This window comes from Panthera leo, chromosome B2 (assembly GCF_018350215.1).
Source record: "Panthera leo isolate Ple1 chromosome B2, P.leo_Ple1_pat1.1, whole genome shotgun sequence".
In the NCBI taxonomy this organism is placed as follows: Eukaryota; Metazoa; Chordata; class Mammalia; order Carnivora; family Felidae; genus Panthera; species Panthera leo.
The window spans coordinates 86,948,230-86,972,880 of record NC_056683.1 but is presented as its reverse complement, the minus strand read 5'-3'; the positions used below and the strand labels follow the sequence as shown (position 1 = coordinate 86,972,880).

The 24,651-nt window shown below is 35.6% G+C and overlaps 1 protein-coding gene across 11 annotated transcripts in view; it reads left to right on the top strand.

Moving 5' to 3' along the window:
• MMS22L (MMS22 like, DNA repair protein) overlaps nucleotides 1-24,651 on the top strand; it is a 161,964-nt gene that overhangs the window by 39,584 nt on the left and 97,729 nt on the right. For 8 of the 11 annotated variants that reach the window (XM_042939391.1, XM_042939390.1, XM_042939389.1 and 5 more), the window contains 4 exons: nucleotides 1,954-2,044; nucleotides 4,165-4,295; nucleotides 6,014-6,127; nucleotides 18,482-18,658. In XM_042939391.1, the coding sequence (XP_042795325.1) occupies nucleotides 1,954-2,044; nucleotides 4,165-4,295; nucleotides 6,014-6,127; nucleotides 18,482-18,658 (513 nt within the window). Of the gene's footprint in view, nucleotides 1-1,953; nucleotides 2,045-2,142; nucleotides 2,186-4,164; nucleotides 4,296-6,013; nucleotides 6,128-18,481; nucleotides 18,659-24,651 lie in introns of those variants that run through there. The other 3 variants (XM_042939398.1, XM_042939397.1, XM_042939399.1) reach the window with 3 other exon arrangements.

The window sequence follows — 24,651 nt, the reverse complement described above, 5'->3', positions numbered from 1 at the left end:
CTAATCTGTAGAAAGCAAATAGATAATTGCTTTTAATCATGTCACTTAATGAAAATTCATGGATAGATTATGGAAGGAGGGATATTTTTCCTTCATTTTGGCCTCTATAAATTGGACTGGTTTATATTTTCTGAATATTCATCAAGTGCATAAAATAAAAATAATTTATCTAGCAGCAGAAATAAAGACTGTGTCCAAAGAAAGGTTCTCAAGCTAAGTTTTGCCATTCATAGGCTTTTTAATTAGGCAAATGTGAAAAGAAAGGTTATTTGAAGATCAGAAGACTGAATTTTTAAAGCAGGGCAATGTAGTCTTCAACATGTAAACAAAAAATCGTACACTAAAGTACTTTTTGTTTTCTGAAACAATAACAAAAAAATCTTACAAAGTAATATCTTTCATGACTATGTTTTTTGGATTTTACCTATCTTATATATGAGAAGTGTTGATTTAATTGCTATTTTTGTTAAGCATCTGTCTTTTATTACTTTCTAGGAACTTTTTTTATTAGAGATACTTTTTTTATTAGAAATGCGGGTATTACATATTATAGATATTTTCATCAGTTCACTTTTTATTTTCGACAATTAAGCTGCCTTGCTAGGTAGATGGTTGCAGTTTTGTATATAATTATATTTGTCAGGTTTTTCATGTGTATCATCTCTGTGCTATTGTTAAAAATATACTTTTTTTTAACATTCATCTTTTTTTTTTAATTTTTTTTTTTTTAACATTTATTTATTTTTGAGACAGAGAGCATGAACAGGGGAGGGTCAGAGAAAGAGGGAGACACAGAATCTGAAACAGGCTCCAGGCTCTGAGCTGTCAGCACAGGGCCCGACGCGGGGCTCGAACCCACGGACCGCGAGATCGTGACCTGAGCCGAAGTCGGCCGCTTAACCGACTGAGCCACCCAGGCGCCCCTAACATTCATCTTTTTAATTCATCTCTTTTTTAAAAATACGCTGTGAGGTGGGAAGTCTAACTTTAGTTTCTTGCAAATGAATAAGTTAATAAATGGTCTTTTATTGAATGGCCCATGCTTTCCCCACTGATTTAAGATACCAGGTTTATCTATTTCTCTTTTGCCTATTTTTTCTGTTTGTCTGTTTTTCTGTTTATTTATTATCTATTCCTGAGCCAATACTGTTTTATTAGTATAGCATTTTGTTTTGTTTGCATAGTTGATACGGCAAGTCCCTCTCTGTAATTCTTCTTTGTTCTCTTCCCCCTTTTTTTAAAGGTTTTATTTTTTTAAAGTTATCTCTACACCCAATGTGGGGCTTGAACTCACAACCCCAAGATCAAAAGTTTCAAGTTCTACCAACTGAGCCAGTCAGGTGCCCCTTCCTTGTTCTCTTAATAGAACATGTATATTGTATTTATTTTTAAGGTGGTACCAAGTATTGGCTGGAGGGAGGTTATTGACAACCCTACTACAGCAGAGTAGTTAAGGGCACTGGCTTTTGTATCAGATAGAATTAGATTTGAATCTTAATGCATGAGTTGAAAGGTAAATTTCTTCACTGCTTTTAACTTCAGTTTCTTAATGAGCATCTCATTAGGGTCTGTATGATAGTCTAAAGTTCTCCTGTTAAAATATTTTATAGGAAAGTCTAAAACAAAATGATGAAAATAAGTGGTTAAAAAATTATTTTACTGCCTTGCAGCTATAGTAAAATCAGAGATTGGTTGGAAGGGACCTTTAATATAAGTCTGTTAAGCAGCCCCAAGGTGAGTCTGTCCTAAAGTATCAGAAGAAAATATGCTTTCAAAGAACTCTAGTGAAAGAGTCCTCTAAAGAGCAAGACAGAGTTTTTCCCTGAGCTTTTGAGTAGTGGGTAGTTAATTGGTTCTTTATCCTTGTGCTTACGGAGGAGTGTTGTGACATGCTATAAAATACCTAGTAAAGTACTACGAATTCTCAGTCACAGTTGATAATGTCATTCACAGCTTTTTCCACCATCATGGCATTTATTACATCTCCACTTAGATATCCATTGGCTGGTGCTAGAAATTCTTCACATGCTTGGTGAAAAATTGAGTAAGTTTATGAATTCCTAATTTATGTTCTTTTTTAAATCTAAGCCTTTATTTTTTTTTTAAATTATAGGTGATTTTTTTTTTTTTTTTTCATTTTAGTTAACATACAATGTAATATTGGTTTCAGGAGCTAAAATTACAGGTAATAAGTGCTTTCTGGGTTTTTTAAGTTTTTAAAATTTTAACTCAAATAGTAACCAAAGTAAAAAGTCAAAGTCTTATTCCTTTTTTCAAGAGAACAGTTTGGCCCATTTATCTTTCCATACTTACTCTCTGTTGGTATACATATATAGAAACTCATGGGTAGAATTTTTGTCTTTGTTTCTAACTAATCACAATTAGTATTGTCATAGTGTTTTGTATAATGTTTTATTTAATAGTTTTTAGAGATCTGTTCATGTTAGTACATATAGCTCTACTTTATTCATTTAAGGCCTATATGTTATGGCTCTGTCACAATTTATTTAGCCAAGTCTATTTAATATTTCAGTTATTTCTATTTCTTTGATACTACAAATGATATTTCACAGAAGATCCTTGTGTGTATATATATATATATGTATGTATATATATATATATATATACATCTTTGAATACATGTACAAGTTATTCTGTAGAATAGATTCTTAGAATTAGAGTGGCACATTCAGCTTTTTTTTTTTTTTTTAAGTTTGTTTATTTATTTTGAGAGAGAGAGTGGGAGAGGTGCAGAGGGAGAGATTCCCAAGCAGGCTGCGCACCATCAGCACAGAGCTCAATGTGGAGCTTGATCCCATGAACCGTGAGATCATCACCTGAGCCAAAATCAAGAGTCGAACACTTAACTGTGTAAGCCACCTAGGCGCCCTCGCCTTCAGCTTTAATATTGAAAACGCTCAGTTGCCATAGTTTTCCCCAATTTATGTACACTAATGATGAGCGTGCCTTTGCCTCACACTTTTGTCAGTAGTGGATATTATCAGTTATTTTTATTTTTTGGCAACTAATACATGAAAAATACTGAATCTGTTTTGCAGTTTTCTGAGTACCAGTGAAGTTGAACATCTTTACATAATTTTATTGCTTTTTTTTTATATTTCATTATTGTTTTTTGTTAATGTTTCTTTTTTAAAAAATTAGGAGCTTATCTATATCATGGATGATACTTTTTTACTTCATATATTGCCTGTTTATTTCTTGGTCTTGCTCTCTGGTATCTTTAGATTCCATTAACAACTTGGCAATATTTTGTAATTATTTGTGAATTATCAATTACTTATGTTATAAAGACATCCATTATCTCAATACCTGCTTTTCAATGAACTAATTAAAAAATACACAAATGTATATACATGTGTGTACACTTACATATATACACATGCAAACATGTATACAAATACATAATTTATTCTCTCATGTGGACTTTGTATTTCAAATATTTCCTTACAGCAATATTCTAAGGTATACTTACCTGTTACCTTGGTTTTCTCTAGCAATACCACGAAACAATTGTATGCGATTAGTTTATCAGCATTTGTTAAATGTTTTAAAGTATTGATTGGTTAGAAATATTGGTGAAGATTTTTAGTGTTTCCCCTCTATTTTTTTTTTTTCCTTAAATGATGTTGCATTGTTGCTTTTTAAAGAAGGCCACACAGAGGGGTGCCTGGGTGGCTCAGTTGGTTAAGCGGCCGACTTCGGCTCAGGTCATGATCTTGCGGTCCGTGAGTTCGAGCCCCGCATCGGGCTCTGTGCTGACAGCTCAGAGCCTGGAGCCTGTTTCAGATTCTGTGTCTCCCTCTCTCTGACCCTCCCTCATTCATGCTCTGTCTCTCTCTGTCTCAAAAATAAATAAACGTTAAAAAAAAATTTTTTTATAAAAAAAGAAGGCCACATTAAGAAAAGAGAAGTCTATTAAGTGGTACTTGAGAGAACTGAAAACTTTTTTAGGTAATGTTTATTAGTGATCATATAAGAAAGGAATTGTCCTCAAATTTAACTTATTTCCAAAGAAACTTGCTTTTAACACTATGTGTTACAGTTTTGTCGTAAGTCAGTTGAAAGGTCTATAGTTTTTTTCCTTCTTCTGAATTAGTAAAATCTACTTTAGTTTTAAAAAAATATATTTTATTATATTTTTAGAGCAAGTTATATATGGTCATCAGTTTATGAATCTGGCAGGAGACAATTTAACTAACGTCAGCCTATTTGAAGAACATTGTGAAAATCTTCTTTGTGATTTAATAAGCCTGTCACTCAACAGGTATGACAAGGTAATGCTTTAAGAGTTTATTTGTATTTTTGATACTTAATGGAAATACTGCTTAATGTGTGTAGTTTATAAGAATTTAAACTGAAATTGTTTACTTGTTAACTCTCCTAATTTTATATTTATTACTATCTGGGAGTTGACTGGGAAAATAATTTGATTTAAACATTTAGTACAGGCTGAAATTAATGTTTCAGAGGCGGTTTTTTGTTTTTTTTTAATTTTCCATCTTGTCAAAAATAAATAAAAACAAGATGTTTATGACAATAACTGTACATTTAACTTCTGTTCCAGTAGGAGAGTCCAGCCCTTTAATAATACATGTATTGTTACATAATACAATAAATGAGTAGTTAACTAAAATTAGTGAACAATTGTAAAGGGAAATTTTATTTGTTTTCAAAAAAGGTCTAGGGGCGCCTGGGTGGCTCAGTCGGTTAAGCGTCCGACTTCAGCTCAGGTCATGATCTCATGTTCCGTGAGTTCGAGCCCCGCGTCGTGCTCTGGGCTGATGGCTCAGAGCCTGGAGCCTGCTTCCGATTCTGTGTCTCCCTCTCTCTCTCTGCCCCTCCCCCGTTCATGCTGTCTCTCTCTGTCTCAAAAATAAATAAACGTTAAACAAAAAAAAAATTAAAAAAAAAAAATAAATAAACCTAAGGTTTAAAAAAAAAAAAAAAGGTCTAGAATCATGGGGAGAATTACTTGTTTTTACTAAATTGTGTCTAACAGTGTTTAATGCAGACAATGATTTAAAGGTGCTATATAGCTACTCATTTGCTAGCAATGGAAATTTTTAGATCATTATCAGTTATTTCAGATTTTTAGCACAAATCTTATAGGAAATGAGGATTTATAATTTTTTATAATTTAGATTGTGTTTTATGTATTACCAAAGTCTTTTAAGTCTAGTCTACATAATTTTACAACTAATGTAATTAGTGGATTAACCAAATAGGGGTTAGTAATACTTTATCTTTTACTCCGTATTACATTAGAAACATGAATATAGTATATGTGAAGTAGTGATTGCATAATCAATTTCTGAAGTCTAGCTGTACTTGCAAGTATAGTGTATATACTCTGCATTATGTAGGACCATTGAGGGTATATTTGATAAAAACATACTTAATCTAAAATTGCTTAACCTTTATAGGTCCCCAACAATTGTATTTATTCTGACTTGTAAAAATTTTTTAATTTGCTTTACAATGGATTAAATTTGTTTTCTAATCATTTTATTAAAAGTTTTTCTGTTGTGGCTGATGAAATAGATCAGAGTTAGGAAATCAATGCCCTGAGCCCATATCTAGCTCATTGTCTGGTTTTATAAATAAAATTTTACTGAGCACAGCCCACCTTTTTTTTTTTTAAGTCTATTATTTATGAGTGATGTTGCATAATAATGGCAGAGTTGAGTAGTTGTGACAAGGACTATATCTCCCTGAAGTATTTACTATCTAGCCCTTTACGGGAAAAGTTTGCTGAACATCAGTGATTAAAGCAAACTTTTTTAAAAGTTGAAAATGAAGTTCATTGTATACTTTTGGTTTTAAAATGGGGATTTATTTTAAAATTTAATGGAATGGCACATTTTTCATAAACAATTTATGTAATTGAACATCAGTGTTAAGTCATCTAAATCATTCTTTTAAAACATTTGGAACGAGGTATGTGGCATATAAAATTCTCTTTTAAAGAACTCATTTTGGTTCTTCCCTACAGGTCAGGCCTTCTGAAGCATTAATGAGTCACCACTGCCCATGTCCATGTATTAAAGAATTATGGGTTCTACTCATTCATCTTCTAGACCACAGAAGTAAATGGTCTCTTTCAGAGGTAAGTTGTCAGATTGATGTGTTAATTATTGTTCCTAACTCTTAAATTGAATTTATGCAGTGGTTTTAGCCAAGAAAAATGTTACAAAGTTTCTTGTTTATAATAAAACAACCACCACCACCAAACACATCATTAGTTGAGTCCTAAATACCTACTATATTTTTAACCCTAAAGTGGTAATATGAAACATCTCGGAGAAGTGCAAGATTTGACTCATTTTCGCAAGTTTTTTGTTGTTTTCCTATCAAGAATCTTTTGGGCTAAAATATTTCATACTGTCTAGTAATCCAGGAAACAAGTTAGGAAATATGGCAGATTTAGATTTGAAGAGAAATATAATAGGTTTGTTTTTGGTTTTTTTTAATGTTTTATTTATTTTTTAGACAAAGCGTGAGCAGGGGAGGGGCAGAGAGAGAGCGAGACACAGAATCCGAAGCAGGTTCCAGGCTCTGAGCTCAGCACAGAGCCCGATGGCGGGGCTCAAACTCAGAAACCGCGAGATCATGACCTGAGCCAAAGTCGGAAGCTTAACCCACTGAGCCACCCAGGCACTCCTAAAATAGGTTTTTATTAAAGAATTTTATGGCATCTTATTTCAAGGAAGGAGGAAGAAAGCGCTAAGGAGAGCATGAGAAATTTTCTTTGACCTCATTTTGGGCCAAATCTTTCAGAATGGGGATTTATTTATTCAGCTGTTGTGGATTAGTAGAAAATAAGAAATATTCACAGGCAGAAGTAAGAACAAAGAATTCATCGTGAAATGATATTTAAAATTGTTTATGTTATATGAAAATGTCTTTGATTTTAATGGATTTCAGAATTTTCTGATTGTCCACAATTTGGGGTTTGGGTGCTACTATCTCATTCTAATAACAAACATACTTTTACGAGTTTACAGGTGTTATATTTATTTTCAGTTTATTATTTCAGCGGTAAATTTAAGTATAAACTTAACATATCTTATAATCAAGTAAAAAAATTCTTTTTTGCTTGCAGTTTGGCTTTTCAGTAGAGTTCAGCTTTCTTTGGTGAGATTTCAGTATTACAGTCTCAGGATTTTTTTTTCCTTTGATCATTTGCCAGCATATTTTGTTTCATTGACATGGTAAATATCAGTTTTTCCATTTTCTGTAAAGCTTATTGTTTTTAAGGATTTTATATTTCTTTACAATTCTTATTTTACCAATTTCAGACTTGAACATATAGACCACATATAGTGCAGGTTCGTACTTGTTGCTGTTAGTTTTCATATAGTAGGTGTAATTTTAAAATATTATATTGTAGAAATTTGCATAGTAATATTTATTGTTTGACCTAAATTATTTATATGTTATTCATTTTATATAGTAACCAGACTTACTTGTCTTAAAATAATGAAAATCTGAAGGCATTTAATTTTTTGTAGTACAAGTAAAAAGTAATTGATATCATTCACAGATTTTGAAGGCTATTTTATTTTTAAATTCAGGTTCAAATTTGCCATGCCTAATAGTAAGACATTTTAACCTTCCTGCTGAAAAAATAATCTAATCATACTGGGTATCATCATACAATAAACATTTGCATGTTTTAGTGAGCTTGTAGAAAGTGAGAAGTCCTGAGGCCAAATACTGAATGTAGATGGGAACTCACGTCAGCTGAAGACTGAAGCTGCCCCATGACCTTACAGACAGTTGCTAAATTGTGTAAACTTGAACATTAGCTTTTGTACGTAGAAGGTACAAGAAGACAAAGTCAGAGTCGACCCAAGTTGGTACCCTACTAATACACTAGCTGCCCTTAGTTCTGGGCCCCCCAAAAGAGGAACTAGGACCTCAACTAAATTTATAAGGAAAATAGCCCTTTACTCTAATATTTTGCAGTTTGAAATTGCTTCAGTGTATTTGTTATTGCAAGCCAGCCCTCAGGTTTATAGCCTGAGTTGGTGTTGCCTGGATTGTAGTAAAAATTTCAACCAGTGACTTCTAAGCAGCCATGGACATTGGGTGAATGCTTACACCTAAATCTTCCCAAGTAACTCCCCCAAAATATAGAACAGCAAGAACAAATAAAACCACACCAACATGTTGATAGCTTAACTACAGGATAGGAGTGATAAAAGGGTTTTAAGTTAAAGGTAAAAACCACCAAAGCTCTACCATAAAACTTTATAGGAAGCAAGGGCAGTCTGCAAAACAACTTGGAGAAGAGAAGAAGGGAGCTAGCAGTAGTCATCAGATAGGTGACATCAGTCATCAGATAAAACCATTGCCAGGTTGTGAATATACTGAGAAAGTTGGTCATTCTGACCTTTCTGACCTTCCTTGTACGTCAGAGAACTGACTATAGGATAGAACATGAAAGTGTGTACATGACATGAGTAGGTAGTCTTTGAAGGTAGGATTCTGGAGAATAAAAAGGCAAAAAAGGAATGATAGTCTTGGTGATTGGGTGGTGAAAGGTATAGGAAGTAAAAACAAAATGATCTTCTAAAAGAAAAGAAAAAACAAAATCAAAGTTCTCATACCCAGTCTCCTACCAATGTCACCACCAAAAAAGAAAAAGGAAATTCAGGAAAGAAATGGGACTTTGGTACATTGACAAAAGAGGCCTCCACTGGACTGGAAATCTTTTAAAGTCCAAATTTACTAAATGAAAGAAAGGAAAAGGAAACTTTGGTACAAGTCTTTATAAAGTTACTACTAGAAAACAGCATTGAAAAACTTTAGCTGATACACCCTTTGCACAAGAAACAACTGAATCAGAAGGAAATTTTTTAATGTTTATTTTTGAGAGAGAGAGAGAGAGAGAGAGAGAGAGCACGTGAGCAGGGGAGGGGCAGAGAGAGAGAGAGAGAGAGAGAGGGAGACATAGAATCCAAAGCAGGCTCCAGGCTCTGAGGTGTTAGCACAGAGCTAACCCTGAAGTAGAGCTGGAACCTACGAACTGTGAGATCATAACCTGAGCCAGACGCTTAACCAACTGAGCCACCCAGGCACCCCTGAAGCAGAAGGAAATTTTAATTTTAATCCAAACTGGATTAAATAGACAAACATTTGGAGCTATTAAAAAAAAAAAACAAAAACCCTGCATAAGATACTCAGGTGTTAAAAAGAAGTAGAGTAAAAGCCAGAAATGAATGAAAAGAATAAATTGAATGCAGGAGAGAAATGAAAGAAAAAATAAATTTAGAGTTGACTAAATTACAAGGTGCCCAAGAAAAATACACTCAAATGAAAATTTAATCAGGGATATGAAAGAAAGGCAGAAAACATCCAAGGAATATAAAGAATTAGAAAATAGCTGAAATGGAAGGTAAGCAAAAAGGAAATAGCCATATGTGTAAATGGAGTCTTTAAAGAAGAAAACAGAACAATAGGGTGTAGCTAACACTCAACACTGTTATCCAAGAAAACAGTTATTGGGGGAAAAAAAGAAGAGCTAATTCTACATATTGAAGGGGCCTACCAGGTAACTGGTAAGATTAACTCCAAATAATTCATCCCAAGACATATCATACTAAAACTGTTTGATTTCAAACATGACTTTAGGTCCTATAGGAAATCCTCAAATTTTCTAGGCAAAAAGACCAAATAACTTAAAAGAGCAAAGTAATCTGACCTGCACTAGGCTTTTCAAAAACAACAGAAGGTAACAATGGAACATCTTAAAAGACTCAAAGAGCCTTCCTCCTTGTGAGGACACAGCCAGAAGTCTGCTGTCTAGAGAAGGACCCCTGATCTTGGACTTCAGCCTCCATAATGAATAAACAATATGCCACAACAGAGCAAGCCTTCAGCTTAGAGAAAAGTGTTGTAGGTCCCATCTTTCACTCTACAGAGATTATATGGACTGGAACTATGACATACTCACTCCCTTGATAGAAAGCTCAAGACCAAGAAAAAGTGACCAAACCCAAAGGAAACAAAACAGCAAAAAGTTTCTTCTAAGACAGCAAAGAAGCTAGTTGAAAATTATTCCTTGTACTATCTGACATGCAGTGTCTTTGGGGACCGAGATGGATGTGGATAAACCAAGAAAGAAAAACAGAAAAAGCAATTGAAAATTTCAAGAACAGGGCTGCTTCCCTTCCTCATCCACCTGGGAGTTAATGATATCACAGAAGACATGATCATTCCCTGAATGTTGACAGCAGTCTAAGCTCCACACAGGGCCTGTTCTTAACAGCTTTCCAGACTGCTGAAGGCAGAGACTTTTTTTCTTTCTTCATGTTGTACAGAGATTTTTAAACTTTACGATGTGACAACATTAATTTATACAATACCCTCATTATGTTTACATTTTTAAACTTTTTTTGTTTATTTGAGAGAGGGAGTGTAAGAGTGCAAACAAGGGAGAAGGAGAGAGAGAATCCCAAGCAGGTGCCTAGCTGTCATCATGGAGCCTGTTGTGGGGTTCAAAGTCGCTAACCGTGAGATCATGACCTGAGCTGAAACCAAGAGTCAGACGCTTAACTTACTGAGCCACCCAGGCGCCCCCCCTCATTATGTTTTTAAAAGAAGAAATCATGCGTATGTGTGCATGCGTATACACACTAACATTTTTCCGTAAAGTATTTAATTCCTTCTCCCTACCCCCTGGCATCCCCCCCACCCCCATCCCTGGAATGTGGTAGGTGAAGATTGAATGGGATTTGGAGTTTTCTTGCTGAGGAAGAGACATTTTCTGCAATCAGGTCTGTGTTCAAAGAACTAATGTTCTAAGGAAATTATCTAAAGGGGAGAGGCAGTTCAGGGCTTTTAAGTTATTTTCAAATCTGCCTGTGCTCCTGCTGACCTTTGTGAAGCCAACAGGATGATGTTTCCCAAGGGGACAGTGTATAAAGCAATTAAGGAACCCTCGTGGAGGCTCAGGAAGGTTTGCAAATTCACATACACCTCAAATTATGTGGGAATTCCAAGAATGGAAATAAACTAATTTGATCAAGGACATAATTGTGTTCCAGGAAATATTCTAAACACATAGCTTTTGTAGATCTATCTGTATGACTGTTTTCCTGAAAACCCAACTCTCATTATCTAGTAAACGTCAATCAGATTTCAGTTTCACAGAAGGAAAGCTAATAAATAATCCTTGAGTGATATTTCTTATGTGCCAGAAAGTAGAATGGGTGTGAGGTTAAGTAAACTGTTCAAATAACAGAATATGATAAACTGGACTTCAAATGCAGATTTATTTGGTGCTACAACTCATGTTTTTTCCTACCACACAATTAATGTAAGAAAGTGCATATTTAAGAAAGAAAAGAAATAGCTGAATTAATTCACTCCTCTTTGGGGAAATAGACCTAAATATAGTTTATGTGTACTCCCCAAATTGCCATGAATGAGGCAGGGGACACCGGTGTTGTACCATGTGCAATATCATAGCGTTTCTGACCAGTACAAATTATATTTTAGCTACCACATATATGCATAAATTTATGTATGTTGTCACGTTTAAGTGTCACAGAAAGATTGTTAAAGAAATATTCTGTGAAATAAAAACATCTTTTTTTTTTTTTTTTTTTTTTTTTAATATATGAAATTTACTGTCAAATTGGTTTCCATACAACACCCAGTGCTCATCCCAAAAGGTGCCCTCCTCAATACCCATCACCCACCCTGCCCTCCCTCCCACCCCCCATCAACCCTCAGTTTGTTCTCGGTTTTTAACAGTCTCTTATGCTTTGGCTCTCTCCCACTCTAACCTCTTTTTTTTTTTTTTTTTTTTTCCTTCCCCTCACCCATGGGTTTCTGTTATGTTTCTCAGGATCCACATAAGAGTGAAACCATATGGTATCTGTCTTTCTCTATATGGCTTATTTCACTTAGCATCACACTCTCCAGTTCCATCCATGTTGCTACAAAAGGCCATATTTCATTTTTTCTCATTGCCACGTAGTATTCCATTGTGTATATAAACCACAATTTCTTTATCCATTCATCAGTTGATGGACATTTAGGCTCTTTCCATAATTTGGCTATTGTTGAGAGTGCCGCTATAAACATTGGGGTACAGGTGCCCCTATGCATCAGTACTCCTGTATCCCTTGGATAAATTCCTAGCAGTGCTATTGCTGGGTCATAGGGTAGGTCTATTTTTAATTTTCTGAGGAACCTCCACACTGCTTTCCAGAGCGGCTGCACCAATTTGCATTCCCACCAACAGTGCAAGAGGGTTCCTGTTTCTCCACATCCTCTCCAGCATCTATAGTCTCCTGATTTCTTCATTTTGGCCACTCTGACTGGCGTGAGGTGGTATCTGAGTGTGGTTTTGATTTGTATTTCCCTGATAAGGAGCGACGTTGAACATCTTTTCATGTGCCTGTTGGCCATCCGGATGTCTTCTTTAGAGAAGTGTCTATTCATGTTTTCTGCCCATTTCTTCACTGGGTTATTTGTTTTTCGGGTGTGGAGTTTGATGAGCTCTTTATAGATTTTGGATACTAGCCCTTTGTCCGATGTGTCATTTGCAAATATCTTTTCCCATTCCGTTGGTTGCCTTTTAGTTTTGTTGGTTGTTTCCTTTGCTGTGCAGAAGCTTTTTATCTTCATAAGGTCCCAGTAATTCACTTTTGCTTTTAATTCCCTTGCCTTTGGGGATGTGCCGAGTAAGAGATTGCTACGGCTGAGGTCAGAGAGGTCTTTTCCTGCTTTCTCCTCTAAGGTTTTGATGGTTTCCTGTCTCACATTCAGGTCCTTTATCCATTTTGAGTTTATTTTTGTGAATGGTGTGAGAAAGTGGTCTAGTTTCAACCTTCTGCATGTTGCTGTCCAGTTCTCCCAGCACCATTTGTTAAAGAGACTGTCTTTTTTCCATTGGATGTTCTTTCCTGCTTTGTCAAAGATGAGTTGGCCATACGTTTGTGGGTCTAGTTCTGGGGTTTCTATTCTATTCCATTGGTCTATGTGTCTGTTTTTATGCCAATACCATGCTGTCTTGATGATGACAGCTTTGTAGTAGAGGCTAAAGTCTGGGATTGTGATGCCTCCTGCTTTGGTCTTCTTCTTCAAAATTACTTTGGCTATTCGGGGCCTTTTGTGGTTCCATATGAATTTTAGGATTGCTTGTTCTAGTTTCGAGAAGAATGCTGGTGCAATTTTGATTGGGATTGCATTGAATGTGTAGATAGCTTTGGGTAGTATTGACATTTTGACAATATTTATTCTTCCAATCCATGAGCAGGGAATGTCTTTCCATTTCTTTATATCTTCTTCAATTACCTGCATAAGCTTTCTATAGTTTTCAGCATGCAGATCTTTTACATCTTTGGTTAGATTTATTCCTAGGTATTTTATGCTTCTTGGTGCAATTGTGAATGGGATCAGTTTCTTCATTTGTCTTTCTGTTGCTTCATTGTTAGTTTATAAGAATGCAACTGATTTCTGCACATTGATTTTGTATCCTGCAACTTTGCTGAATTCATGTATCAGTTCTAGCAGACTTTTGGTGGAGTCTGTCGGATTTTCCATGTATAATATCATGTCATCTGCAAAAAGCGAAAGCTTGACTTCATCTTTGCCAATTTTGATGCCTTTGATTTCCTTTTGTTGTCTGATTGCTGATGCTAGAACTTCCAGCACTATATTAAACAGCAGCGGTGACAGTGGGCATCCCTGTCGTGTTCCTGATCTCAGGGAAAAAGCTCTCAGTTTTTCCCCGTTGAGGATGATGTTAGCTGTGGGCTTTTCATAAATGGCCTTTATGATCTTTAAGTATGTTCCTTCTATCCCGACTTTCTCAAGGGTTTTTATTAAGAAAGGGTGCTGGATTTTGTCAAAGGCCTTTTCTGCATCGATTGACAGGATCATATGGTTCTTCTCTTTTTTTTTGTTAATGTGATGTATCACGTTGATCGATTTGACAAAGCAGGAAAGAACATCCAATGGAAAAAAGACAGTCTCTTTAACAAATGGTGCTGGGAGAACTGGACAGCAACATGCAGAAGGTTGAAACTAGACCACTTTCTCACACCATTCACAAAAATAAACTCAAAATGGATAAAGGACCTGAATGTGAGACAGGAAACCATCAAAACCTTAGAGGAGAAAGCAGGAAAAGACCTCTCTGACCTCAGCCGTAGCAATCTCTTACTCGGCACATCCCCAAAGGCAAGGGAATTAAAAGCAAAAGTGAATTACTGGGACCTTATGAAGATAAAAAGCTTCTGCACAGCAAAGGAAACAACCAACAAAACTAAAAGGCAACCAACGGAATGGGAAAAGATATTTGCAAATGACACATCGGACAAAGGGCTAGTATCCAAAATCTATAAAGAGCTCATCAAACTCCACACCCGAAAAACAAATAACCCAGTGAAGAAATGGGCAGAAAACATGAATAGACACTTCTCTAAAGAAGACATCCGGATGGCCAACAGGCACATGAAAAGATGTTCAACGTCGCTCCTTATCAGGGAAATACAAATCAAAACCACACTCAGATACCACCTCACGCCAGTCAGAGTGGCCAAAATGAAGAAATCAGGAGACTATAGATGCTGGAGAGGATGTGGAGAAACAGGAACCCTCTTGCACTGTTGGTGGGAATGCAAATTGGTGCAGCCGCTCTGGAAAGCAGTGTGGAGGTTCCTCAGAAAATTAAAAATAGACCTACCCTATGACCCAGCAATAGCACTGCTAGGAATTTATCCAAGGGATACAGGAGTACTGATGCATAGGGGCACCTGTACCCCAATGTTTATAGCGGCACTCTCAACAATAGCCAAATTATGGAAAGAGCCTAAATGTCCATCAACTGATGAATGGATAAAGAAACTGTGGTTTATATACACAATGGAATACTACGTGGCAATGAGAAAAAATGAAATATGGCCTTTTGTAGCAACATGGATGGAACTGGAGAGTGTGATGCTAAGTGAAATAAGCCATACAGAGAAAGACAGATACCATATGGTTTCACTCTTATGTGGATCCTGAGAAACATAACAGAAACCCATGGGGGAGGGGAAGGAAAAAAAAAGAAAAGAGGTTAGAGTGGGAGAGAGCCAAAGCATTAGAGACTGTTAAAAACTGAGAACAAACTGAGGGTTGATGGGGGGTGGGAGGGAGGGCAGGGTGGGTGATGGGTATTGAGGAGGGCACCTTTTGGGATGAGCACTGGGTGTTGTATGGAAACCAATTTGACAGTAAATTTCATATATTAAAAATAAAAAAAAATAAAAAAATAAAAATAAAAATAAAAAAATAAACTTCAAAAATTAAAAAATTAAAAAGAAATAAAAATAAATTCCAAGTGAAAAAAAAAAAAAAAAAAAAAAAAGAAAATCTGGCAGATACCACCTTACCCACATGACCAAAGTTAACCAATAATAGGACAAATGGATATTATGTACCTTCAGTGTGATGTGATGCACTTAAAGAAGAAAAATGTGTCTTTGGTATTCTTGCCAAAAATATATAATGTGAATCTAATTATGAAGAAACTTAAGTTAAATCTAAATAATGGACCTGTACTCCTCAAAAATGTCAAGGTCAGGAAAGATAATAACTGAAGAACTATTATGGAATATAGGAAATAAAGAGACCTGGTGGCTACATGCAGCATGTGAGAATAGAGGGGATATGATAATGCTTTTAATTGTAGCTCCAAAGAAGTAGAAAGTGGAACAGAGAAAATACTTGAAGAGAAAATGACAGAAAATTTTCCATAGTTAAGAAAAGCTATTGCATTAAGAAAATCAATTCCAGGGGCTCCTGGGTGGCTCGGTCGGTTAAGCATCCGACTAGGGCTCGGGTCATGATCTCACGGTCCATGAGTTCCAGCCCCGCGTTGGGCTCTGTGCTGACAGCTCAGAGCCTGGAGCCTGTTTCAGATTCTGTGTCTCCCTCTCTCTCTGCCCCTCCCCTGTTCACACTCTGTCTCTCTCTGTCTCAAAAATAAATAAATGTTTAAAAAAAAAAAAAAGAAAATCAATTCCAGTTAGGATTAAAAAAAAAAAAAAAAAAAAAACAGACCTAGATACATCATAGTGAAACTGCAGAACATCAAAGACAAAGAGAAGAGCTACAAGCATTCAGACAGAAAAATGTTATTTTCAAAAGAATGTCAATTAGACTATCAGCTGACTTCTCAACAGCAGTGGAGGTCAGTGGGAATGTTAATTTTCATTGTATTAAAGCAAAGTAGTTGTCAACTTAAAATTTTTCACCAGTGAAATCTTTCAAGGGTGAGGTGAAACAAAGCTACTGTCAGTGAAACAGAATTGAAGGGAATTCTAAAAGAGGTATTTTAGAAGAATGGTGCCTGAATTGGGGGAGTTGGGGGCAGGGCAGAGGTGGTGTGATGTATGAAGGAATAAAGTGCAAAGAAAATAGTAAATGTTTTGTATAAGTCAGTAATATAATCTGTTTGAATTAAGAAATAGTTAAAGTACACAGTAATACTGGTGTAGAAATTGGATAGGGCATAATGAGTATATTAAGGTACTTATTTTAAGAGGAGAATGAAGATATGTATTAACTTATCAAGACATTTGCCTATATGCTGTTATTTGTAAGGTAATCACTGAAAGAAGAGAAAGTAGACTAACGTACTAGCTAGTGGAGGGGGAAAAAAATATTTAACCCAAAAGAACTCAAGAAGGAGGTGTTTGTGGAAAAAATAGGTATACAAATAGAAATACAGGATAAGATGGTAGATTTAAAACTGAATGTAGGAGTCATTACATTAGTGGACTACTAAATGCTCATTTAAAAAAATATACTGTCAGAACAGAATGTAAGCTGTTTATAAGAGATAAGCTAAAACAAACTATAGAAGAGTTCAGAATTGATAGAAAAAGATGTAATATGTTAAACTAGCATTAGAGAAAATTAGACTTTAAAACCAATAAGAGCATTAGGTCATTTTGTACTGATAAAAGGTTCAATTTATCAGGAAGATAAAGCAAATTTAAATTTTTATGTGGCTGAGAACATAGTATTAAATGAAAATAAAAATTGAATTACAAGAAGAAATACACATATGCTTAGAAATAATTGAAATACATTTCTAACCCATAGGTGAAAGAAAATATAATGGGAACTGTAAAATTTTTTGAAGTAAATGATAACTAACATACTACTAATTAAAGCTTTGGGACTGCAGCTAAAGATAAAGAGGGAAAAGTATAACTTTATGTTGTTTTTTTTTTTTTAATTTATTTTTGAGAGAGTGAGCTCTCTCAAGTAGGGAGGGTTAGAGAGAGAGGGAGAGTTCCGTCAGCCTCTGCCATTGCAGAGCCCTGAAATTTATAACTTTAAATACAGATGTTAGAGGGGGGAAAAGCTGAAAATTAATGAGCTAAGAATTCATCATAGGGGCACCTCAATGGCTCAGTTAAACATTTGACTCTTGATTTTGGCTCAGGTTGTGATCTCACGGTTCCTGAGATTGAGCCCTATTTGGGGCTCCAGTCTGATAGCTCAGAGCTTGCTTGGGATTCTTTCTTCCTCTTTGCCCTTCCCCCACTCACACACATGCTCTGTCTCTCAAAATAAGTAAATAAACTTAAAAATAATTCATCATACAAGAAGTTAGGGAAAAAAAATCCCTGCATAATAAACCCAAAGAAAGTAAAAGGTAGCAAATAAAACTAACACAAATTTGTAAAATTAAAAATAACAAAGATCAAAACAGAAAAGGACTAAAACAGCCAAAAATTGGTTCTTTAAAAGTTACTAAAATTGGCTAATTTCTCTTGAAATGATTACACAGTCAATACTAAAAATTTAAAAAGGAACATGACCAGATTTTGCAGATATTTTTAAAAGTTGAGATATTGTCATTAACTGTATGGCTAATAACTTGAAAATGTTTATGAAATGGACAAATTACTAGAAAAAAAAAGTTACTAAAACTCATCAAATGTTCAACAACAGTGTATCAGGTAAATGGTTCATCATATAGTCATATTTTGGAATACTTTGATGAACTAGGCCTATATGCAATATGGATGAATCTCGGAAACACGATGTTGAGAAAAGAAGCAAGTTATAAAGAATAGAATTAGCCCACTTAAGAATACAAACATGGATAAAAAAGTGGTGATGGGAAGCCAAACTGTATATGATTTAGGCTTATAGGCCTATGTGGCAAAACTTAAAAAACAAGAGAATGATTTATGATGAAGGTCAGGATAATCATTTCCCCTGGATGGCAGAAGATGTGATTGTGGAACACATAGGATCTTTCTAGAGTGCTAATCATGTTCTAATAATTCTTAACCTGTGTATTTTTATTCTTTAAATTTCACATACATGGGTTTTTTTCTCTTTTATGTGTATATATTATTATACAAATGGAGAAAAAAGCCCAAACCAAAGGTTATGTTCTTAGTGTAATTGAATCATATTACCTCTCTTTGTATAGTCATTTTGGAACTGGTTGAATAAACTACTTAAAACATTCTTTGACAAATCGAGTGACCGAAGACGACCTTCTGTGCCTATAATCCAGCCCAGGGATCCATTAGGTTTTAGTTGGTGGATCATGACTCATGTAGCATCATTTTACCAGTTTGATCGCCATGGAACACAAGATGAAATGGTAAGATTTTATTTTCTTAAACTTTCTCATATTATTAATATGTATTTTTTGTAGACACGTTAGTAAACGAGCACAGAAACACAACAAAAAGATCACAGGGGCGCCTGGGTGGGTCAGTTGGGTGTCTAACTTCAGCTCAGCTCATGATCTCATGGTTTGTGAGTTTGAGCCCCACGTCAGGCTCTGTGCTGACAGCTCAGAGCCTGGAGCCTGCTTCGGATTCTGTGTCCCTCTCTTGCTCTGCCCCTCCCTCGCTCATGCTATCCCTTCTCTCTCTCTCTCTCTCTCTCTCTCTCTCTCAAGAATAAATAAAACATTAAAAAAACAAATTAAAAATAAAAGTAGATCACAATCCTACAGGGAAAAATTCAGCTTCTGAATCTAGAAGTTGGTAGACCTTTCCCTAAACATCTTGAAAAATGGTAATTTTTATGTTTTTACTGTTTAAGGAAGAGCACCTTGTAGAAGACTTGAGATCTAGTCCAGTCCTGGCTCTGCTACTAGGTAGTTGTGTGACCTTCAGTAAATTACTTCAACCTTTCTGAGCCTGTGTTCCCTCTTCCAAAAATCATGGGATTGAGTGTTCAGAAAATGCCTTTTAGTTCCAAAATCTGTAAAATTGATGAAGGGAAAGCACATGTCTCCAGTAATGAGTTAGTAGTTTCTGTGAATAATTAGGTAAAATTATTTCTTCCGAATAATGCTTCTTTAGGGAAGCTTTTCATAAAGATATCTTAATCTATTAAACAACCATGAGGTTTACTTCAAATAGATTTTATTATATTAATTTCTAGTTAGAAACATTTTTTTTTTGGTGTTATTTAAAAAGCCCTGTGAGTAAAACTAGCTGGTAGACATATTTATTTGAAGCTCTATTTGTGTATAATTATTCCATGTTCAGAAGTGAATAGTGTAGTATTCTATTAGCCCATCAGTTCTATAACATATGGAATCTTTTAGCTAATGTGTCTGATTTTCAAAATTTACCTTTTACAGGGGGGGCGGGGGGAGTAGTTCCCAAATCTGGCTTATCATCCATCAGACCTACCTGGAAGTTTTTAAAAATTCAGGTTTTCAGATCTCAACTCTAGAGGTCCTGATTTAGTAATCTGGTTTGGAATTTGGGAATTCTTATTTGTAAAAAGTTTCTTGGTTCTCATCCTCTATCAGGTATGGAGATCATTGCTTATGAAACCTGTTCCTTGACAGACTTTCTTCTTTTTGAATACTGAACAAAGTCAGCTCGGAAATCATGCATGGAATCTGAGGGTCAGTTAGCATTGACAGTTATGTCATAGGAATGGAAAGGACCTCAAAAGGTCTTCTAAATGATCCGCCTAATAATAAAAAGCTTTCCAGGAGATCCCAAGATAAATTAAAATAATAAATCAGAAAGTTCTCTGAGAAACTCACACACAGATCAATATTAACGTATTTAAGCATTATACCAATTTATTGAGAGGGATCAGTGGAATGAGCATCCCAGAGAAAAGGATTATATGTCCTTTGTTTCTGTACATCAGTTCTTATCATGCTGATATATAGTAAATACTCCATAAATCATAGCAGATTGTCGTTATTATTGCAGTAGACCTTTCATTGAGTATTTTTGTGGAGTTAATATGTTAATGTTTCACATCTTTTAACCATTAGAATACTAGAACATTAAAGTAACTCAAAAATTTACCCTATAAAATAATGTCTTTACATCAGCATTTTATTTCTCTTCCCATTTTAATTCCCCAGTACATATTTTTGATTTTAATCGGTGTAAATAAAAACAGTAATTAGTTAAAAGCACCTTTGAGTTACCATTAAGGTGGTTATCATAATAATAGGTGCCAATGATAGGATGTACATGAAACAGATTTATTGCCTCTTGCTTCAGGGAGCATGCTTTCAGATTATAAATGCTTGCTGGAACTGCCGCTAACACTTACGCAAGTGAATGGTGTATTTCAGTGGTGGTTGATGTTGACCTCCACATACACCCACATGTGGTACGTAATCTAGCCATGTTAATATATATCATTACTATTACTGTTGTACTGTACAGTTGCATTGCTGAAATCACTCTTCTATTTCATACAGAGAATTCCATAGGAAATTAATGCTTTTATTAGCCCTGAATCAAGATAGTAATTGAATTGTCTGTGTTTAAAATAGCTTAATCTACGTCTTTTAATATGTCAGCAGTTCCTGTATGATTTTCTTTTGCTAAAATACATATATTTTAAGACTCTTAATTTAAATTATATAGAAGGTTTTAAGAGGAAAATGCCATCATATTTGAAAAAGAACCTTTCATATGATAAAAATAATAGAGATGTATAATGTATATGTATATGTGTAAAACAGACTTGGACTGTATTCATGAGTGCTTAAAGAACTTCAGATATTTCTGGACTTCTTAATATCTTTGAGGAAAAAAAAACACCTCAAGCTCTCTAGTTGATACTAGTTTTCATTAGGGGTGATGCCTTCAGCATATTGCATTTGCTAAGTGTTTTGTGGGTTTTTTTAAAAATTGTATTTATTTACTTAGAGCAAGCATGAATGGGGGAGGGACAGAGGGAGAGGGAGAGAGAGAGAATCCTAAGCAATCTCCAAGCTCCACACGGAGCCCAACGCAGGGCTCAATCTCATGATCCTGAGATCGTGACCGGGGCCGAAAGAGTTGAATGCTTAACCTCCTGAACCACCCAGGCGCCCCACATTTGCTAAGTGTTTAATATTTCACAGCGACTAAGCAGCCTTTATATCTGTGAAGTAACATGAAGTAGGTGAGAGAGTAACATATCCATTTTACAAGTAACAAAACTGAGGTACACCGTAGTTAAATGTCAGCCTATCTTTGTCACTTAGATAAATTTGATATTGGGGTTCTCCTAAAGACCGCCTTCTCTCATGAATAGACCTTCAGTATGGAAACCATGTGTACCAGTTTGCCATGGACAATTTCTGTTATGCCTATTATCCCCTCCTCCTATCTGGTTAATTTTCCTTTTACTCTCAAGTGTCTCAATTTGGTTCAGAAGTCCTGTAATCATTCTGATCTATGAATGTAAAGGTATATTGACTCATCCTTTCAGAGAGATTATGCAGAATGCTAATTTGGATCTGGGATATATTTTGATCAGAATTTTGAAAATTTTCTGAATTCTTTTTTCTTTTTATGATATAGTATCACAGCCAACTACCATATAGAAAATGGCTATGCATTAATAACCCTGCTTTGTTCCACTCACAAGATGAGATCTTTACGTTTTATTTTTTTAATTAAAAGAATTTTTTTTAATGTTTGTTTATTTTTGAGAGAGAGAGAGAGAGAAAGTGCTAGTGGGGGAGGGGCAGAGAGAAGGGGAGACAGAGGATCCAAAGCAGGCTCTGCACTGACAGCAGAGAGCCCAACGTGGGGTTTGAACAAGCCGCAAGATCATGACCCAAGCTGAAGTTGGACACCCAACCGACTGAGCCACCCAGGCATCTCAAAATTTTAACATTGTAAATAGGTTTCACATATGCTTCATTTTTTAATTTTATTTTAAAAGCTTTTTTGTGGATTAAACTTTTGCTGTGCATTTAATCACAAAATTTGCCAATTGATTAATGTAGGCTTGTAAGGAAAATTTGGTATCTCATACTAGAGGCTTTAGAGTTTCATGTGTTTCTATTTAAGGTTTTTCTTTCAACCTAGATAAGAGTGTGTTATCATCTCACAATTGCCACCATCTATTTTAAAAGCAAATATAGTTTAAAGAGAAGAAATATTTTGGGGCATTGCAGGAATCAGTTTAACAGTACTTTCCCTGCTGATGTCACGCCAGCTGATGCTCATCTTCGAAACATCTGAAATGGTGACTAGATAAAAAGTCTGAAATATAACCTTAAAGTGAGAGCTGCACCAAGTTACCTTGTCTGCTGGAAGTGGAGAATGGGGTATCTATTTTATATTTGTGGTAGAGACATGACCTGTCCTGAAGCTTAAGTGGTTGTCTTAGTTTGGATGGTGGGATAAGAGATATTAAAACATAACCCAAAATTGATGACTTCCTATTTCCTTTCTTTTTTTTTTTTTAATGTTTATTTATTTTTGAGAGAGAGAGAGAGAGAGCATGAGAAGGAAGGGGCAGAGAGAGAGGGTAGGGGGACAGAGGATGCGAAGCAGGGTCTGTACCGACAGAGAGCTCAGTGCAGGGCTTGAACTCACAAACCGTGAGATCATGACCTGAGCTAAGTCGGACACTTAATCAACTGAGCCACCCAGGCGCCCCATATTTCCTTTCTGTCAGAGAGATTAAGTTTTGTATAAGTTAGTATGTAGAAAAGAAATGTAGGTGCTCAAAGTTCAGTTTTGCTGTGGAGAAAAAAATCTGTGTCCTTTGATACAGTCTCTTAGACTTGATTTGGGCATGATATAGTTGTCATTCTTTAATCTGAGTTATGGTTTATTTTTGTTTTAGATTATAGCCACAGTACTGATCCACAGAGTTGAAATTCTCGGGACAAGAATACATTACTTGCCTATAATTCCTGTGATTCAAATGCCTTGATAGAACAGAATCACTGAAATATACTCACTAACACTATGAAACTATAAAGCTAAATACAGTAGTCCTGTCATAACCCCTGCTTATTTGGGGTTAGTGATGATGTTTTCTTAGTCAAGAGTGATATAAAAGGGAATTGCTGAAAGGTGAGGGAAGGTTTACTAGAAAATGCGAAGAATACTGGCTTTGGAGCAAAATTCTTGCTCTGACTTGTATGTATATATACATAACCTCTCTGAGACTTAATTGTGTTTGGAAATTGTGAAATGGAAAGTTTTTGTTTTTTGTTTTTTTTTTTTGAGGAAGTAATATAAAGACCTTAACACAGTGTTCATATAGTATTATAAAACAAAATAGTCTCCTTTTTGAGAGAATTTTAGGACAGTTACCAAGGCTGCTCATTTCTGACACCAATTGCAAGCTCAAGAATGCCCAAAACCATATAATTTACTTAGATTTACAGAACTTTCTAAAAGCTATTACAGTCATGGTTATGGTTTATTACAGAGAAAGAATATAAATTAAAATTAGCTAAGGGAGGAGTATATAGTAGAGTCCAGAAGTACCAAATGTGGAGCTCCTGTTGTTTTCTCCCCATGTTGTCAAGATACCTTAGTCTCCTGGCATCAGTGTGTGACAGTATGCAGGGAGTATTTCCAACCAGGAGAGCTTGCCTAAGCTGCAGTGTTCAGTTTTTATTGGAGCTCCATTACATAGATGTGATGGATTGATTGCCCACACGGTTAATCTCAATCTTCAGATCAACTTTCCAGGTCTCCACAGCCCTTAGCCTAAGTCACATTGTTGGTTTTGGGCTGTGGCCAGCCTCCACCCTCAATTACATTGTTAGACTATCCAGTATGACTCTAGGCTCCCCGGCAAACAAAGATATCCCTATCAGGTACAACATTCCAAGGGCCTAGAAATTACTCCCCAGAAGCCAAGGATAAAGGCCAGATTTTCTCTTTGGGTAAGGCCAAATTCTTTACTACAGATTCTCTCCTCATAAAAGGTTTGTATTCACTTTATTTACATAAATATATCTGAAAAGGTCAATAATTTTTTTTTTTTTTTTTTTTGCTAAAAATAACTGAGTCATTGTATCAGTTATTTATTACTGTGAAACAAAATTTGGCAGTTTAAAACAGCAAACATTTATTATCCCACACAGTTCCTAAGGCTCAGGTATACAGTAAGAGCTTAGCTGGATGGTTCTGGCCCAGGATCCCTCATGAGTTTGTAGTAAACTATCAGCAGGTGCTTGAGTCTCTGAAGACTAGAGCTGGAGGACTCACTTCCAGTCTTTCTCATGTCGGCAGGAGGCTTTAGTTACTCATCATATAGGCTTCTTCAGGCCTGTTCACACTATGGTTTTCCCTGACGGAGTCAACAAGAGATTTTCATTAAGATGGAAGCTTCATTGTGTTCTAACCTAATCTTGGA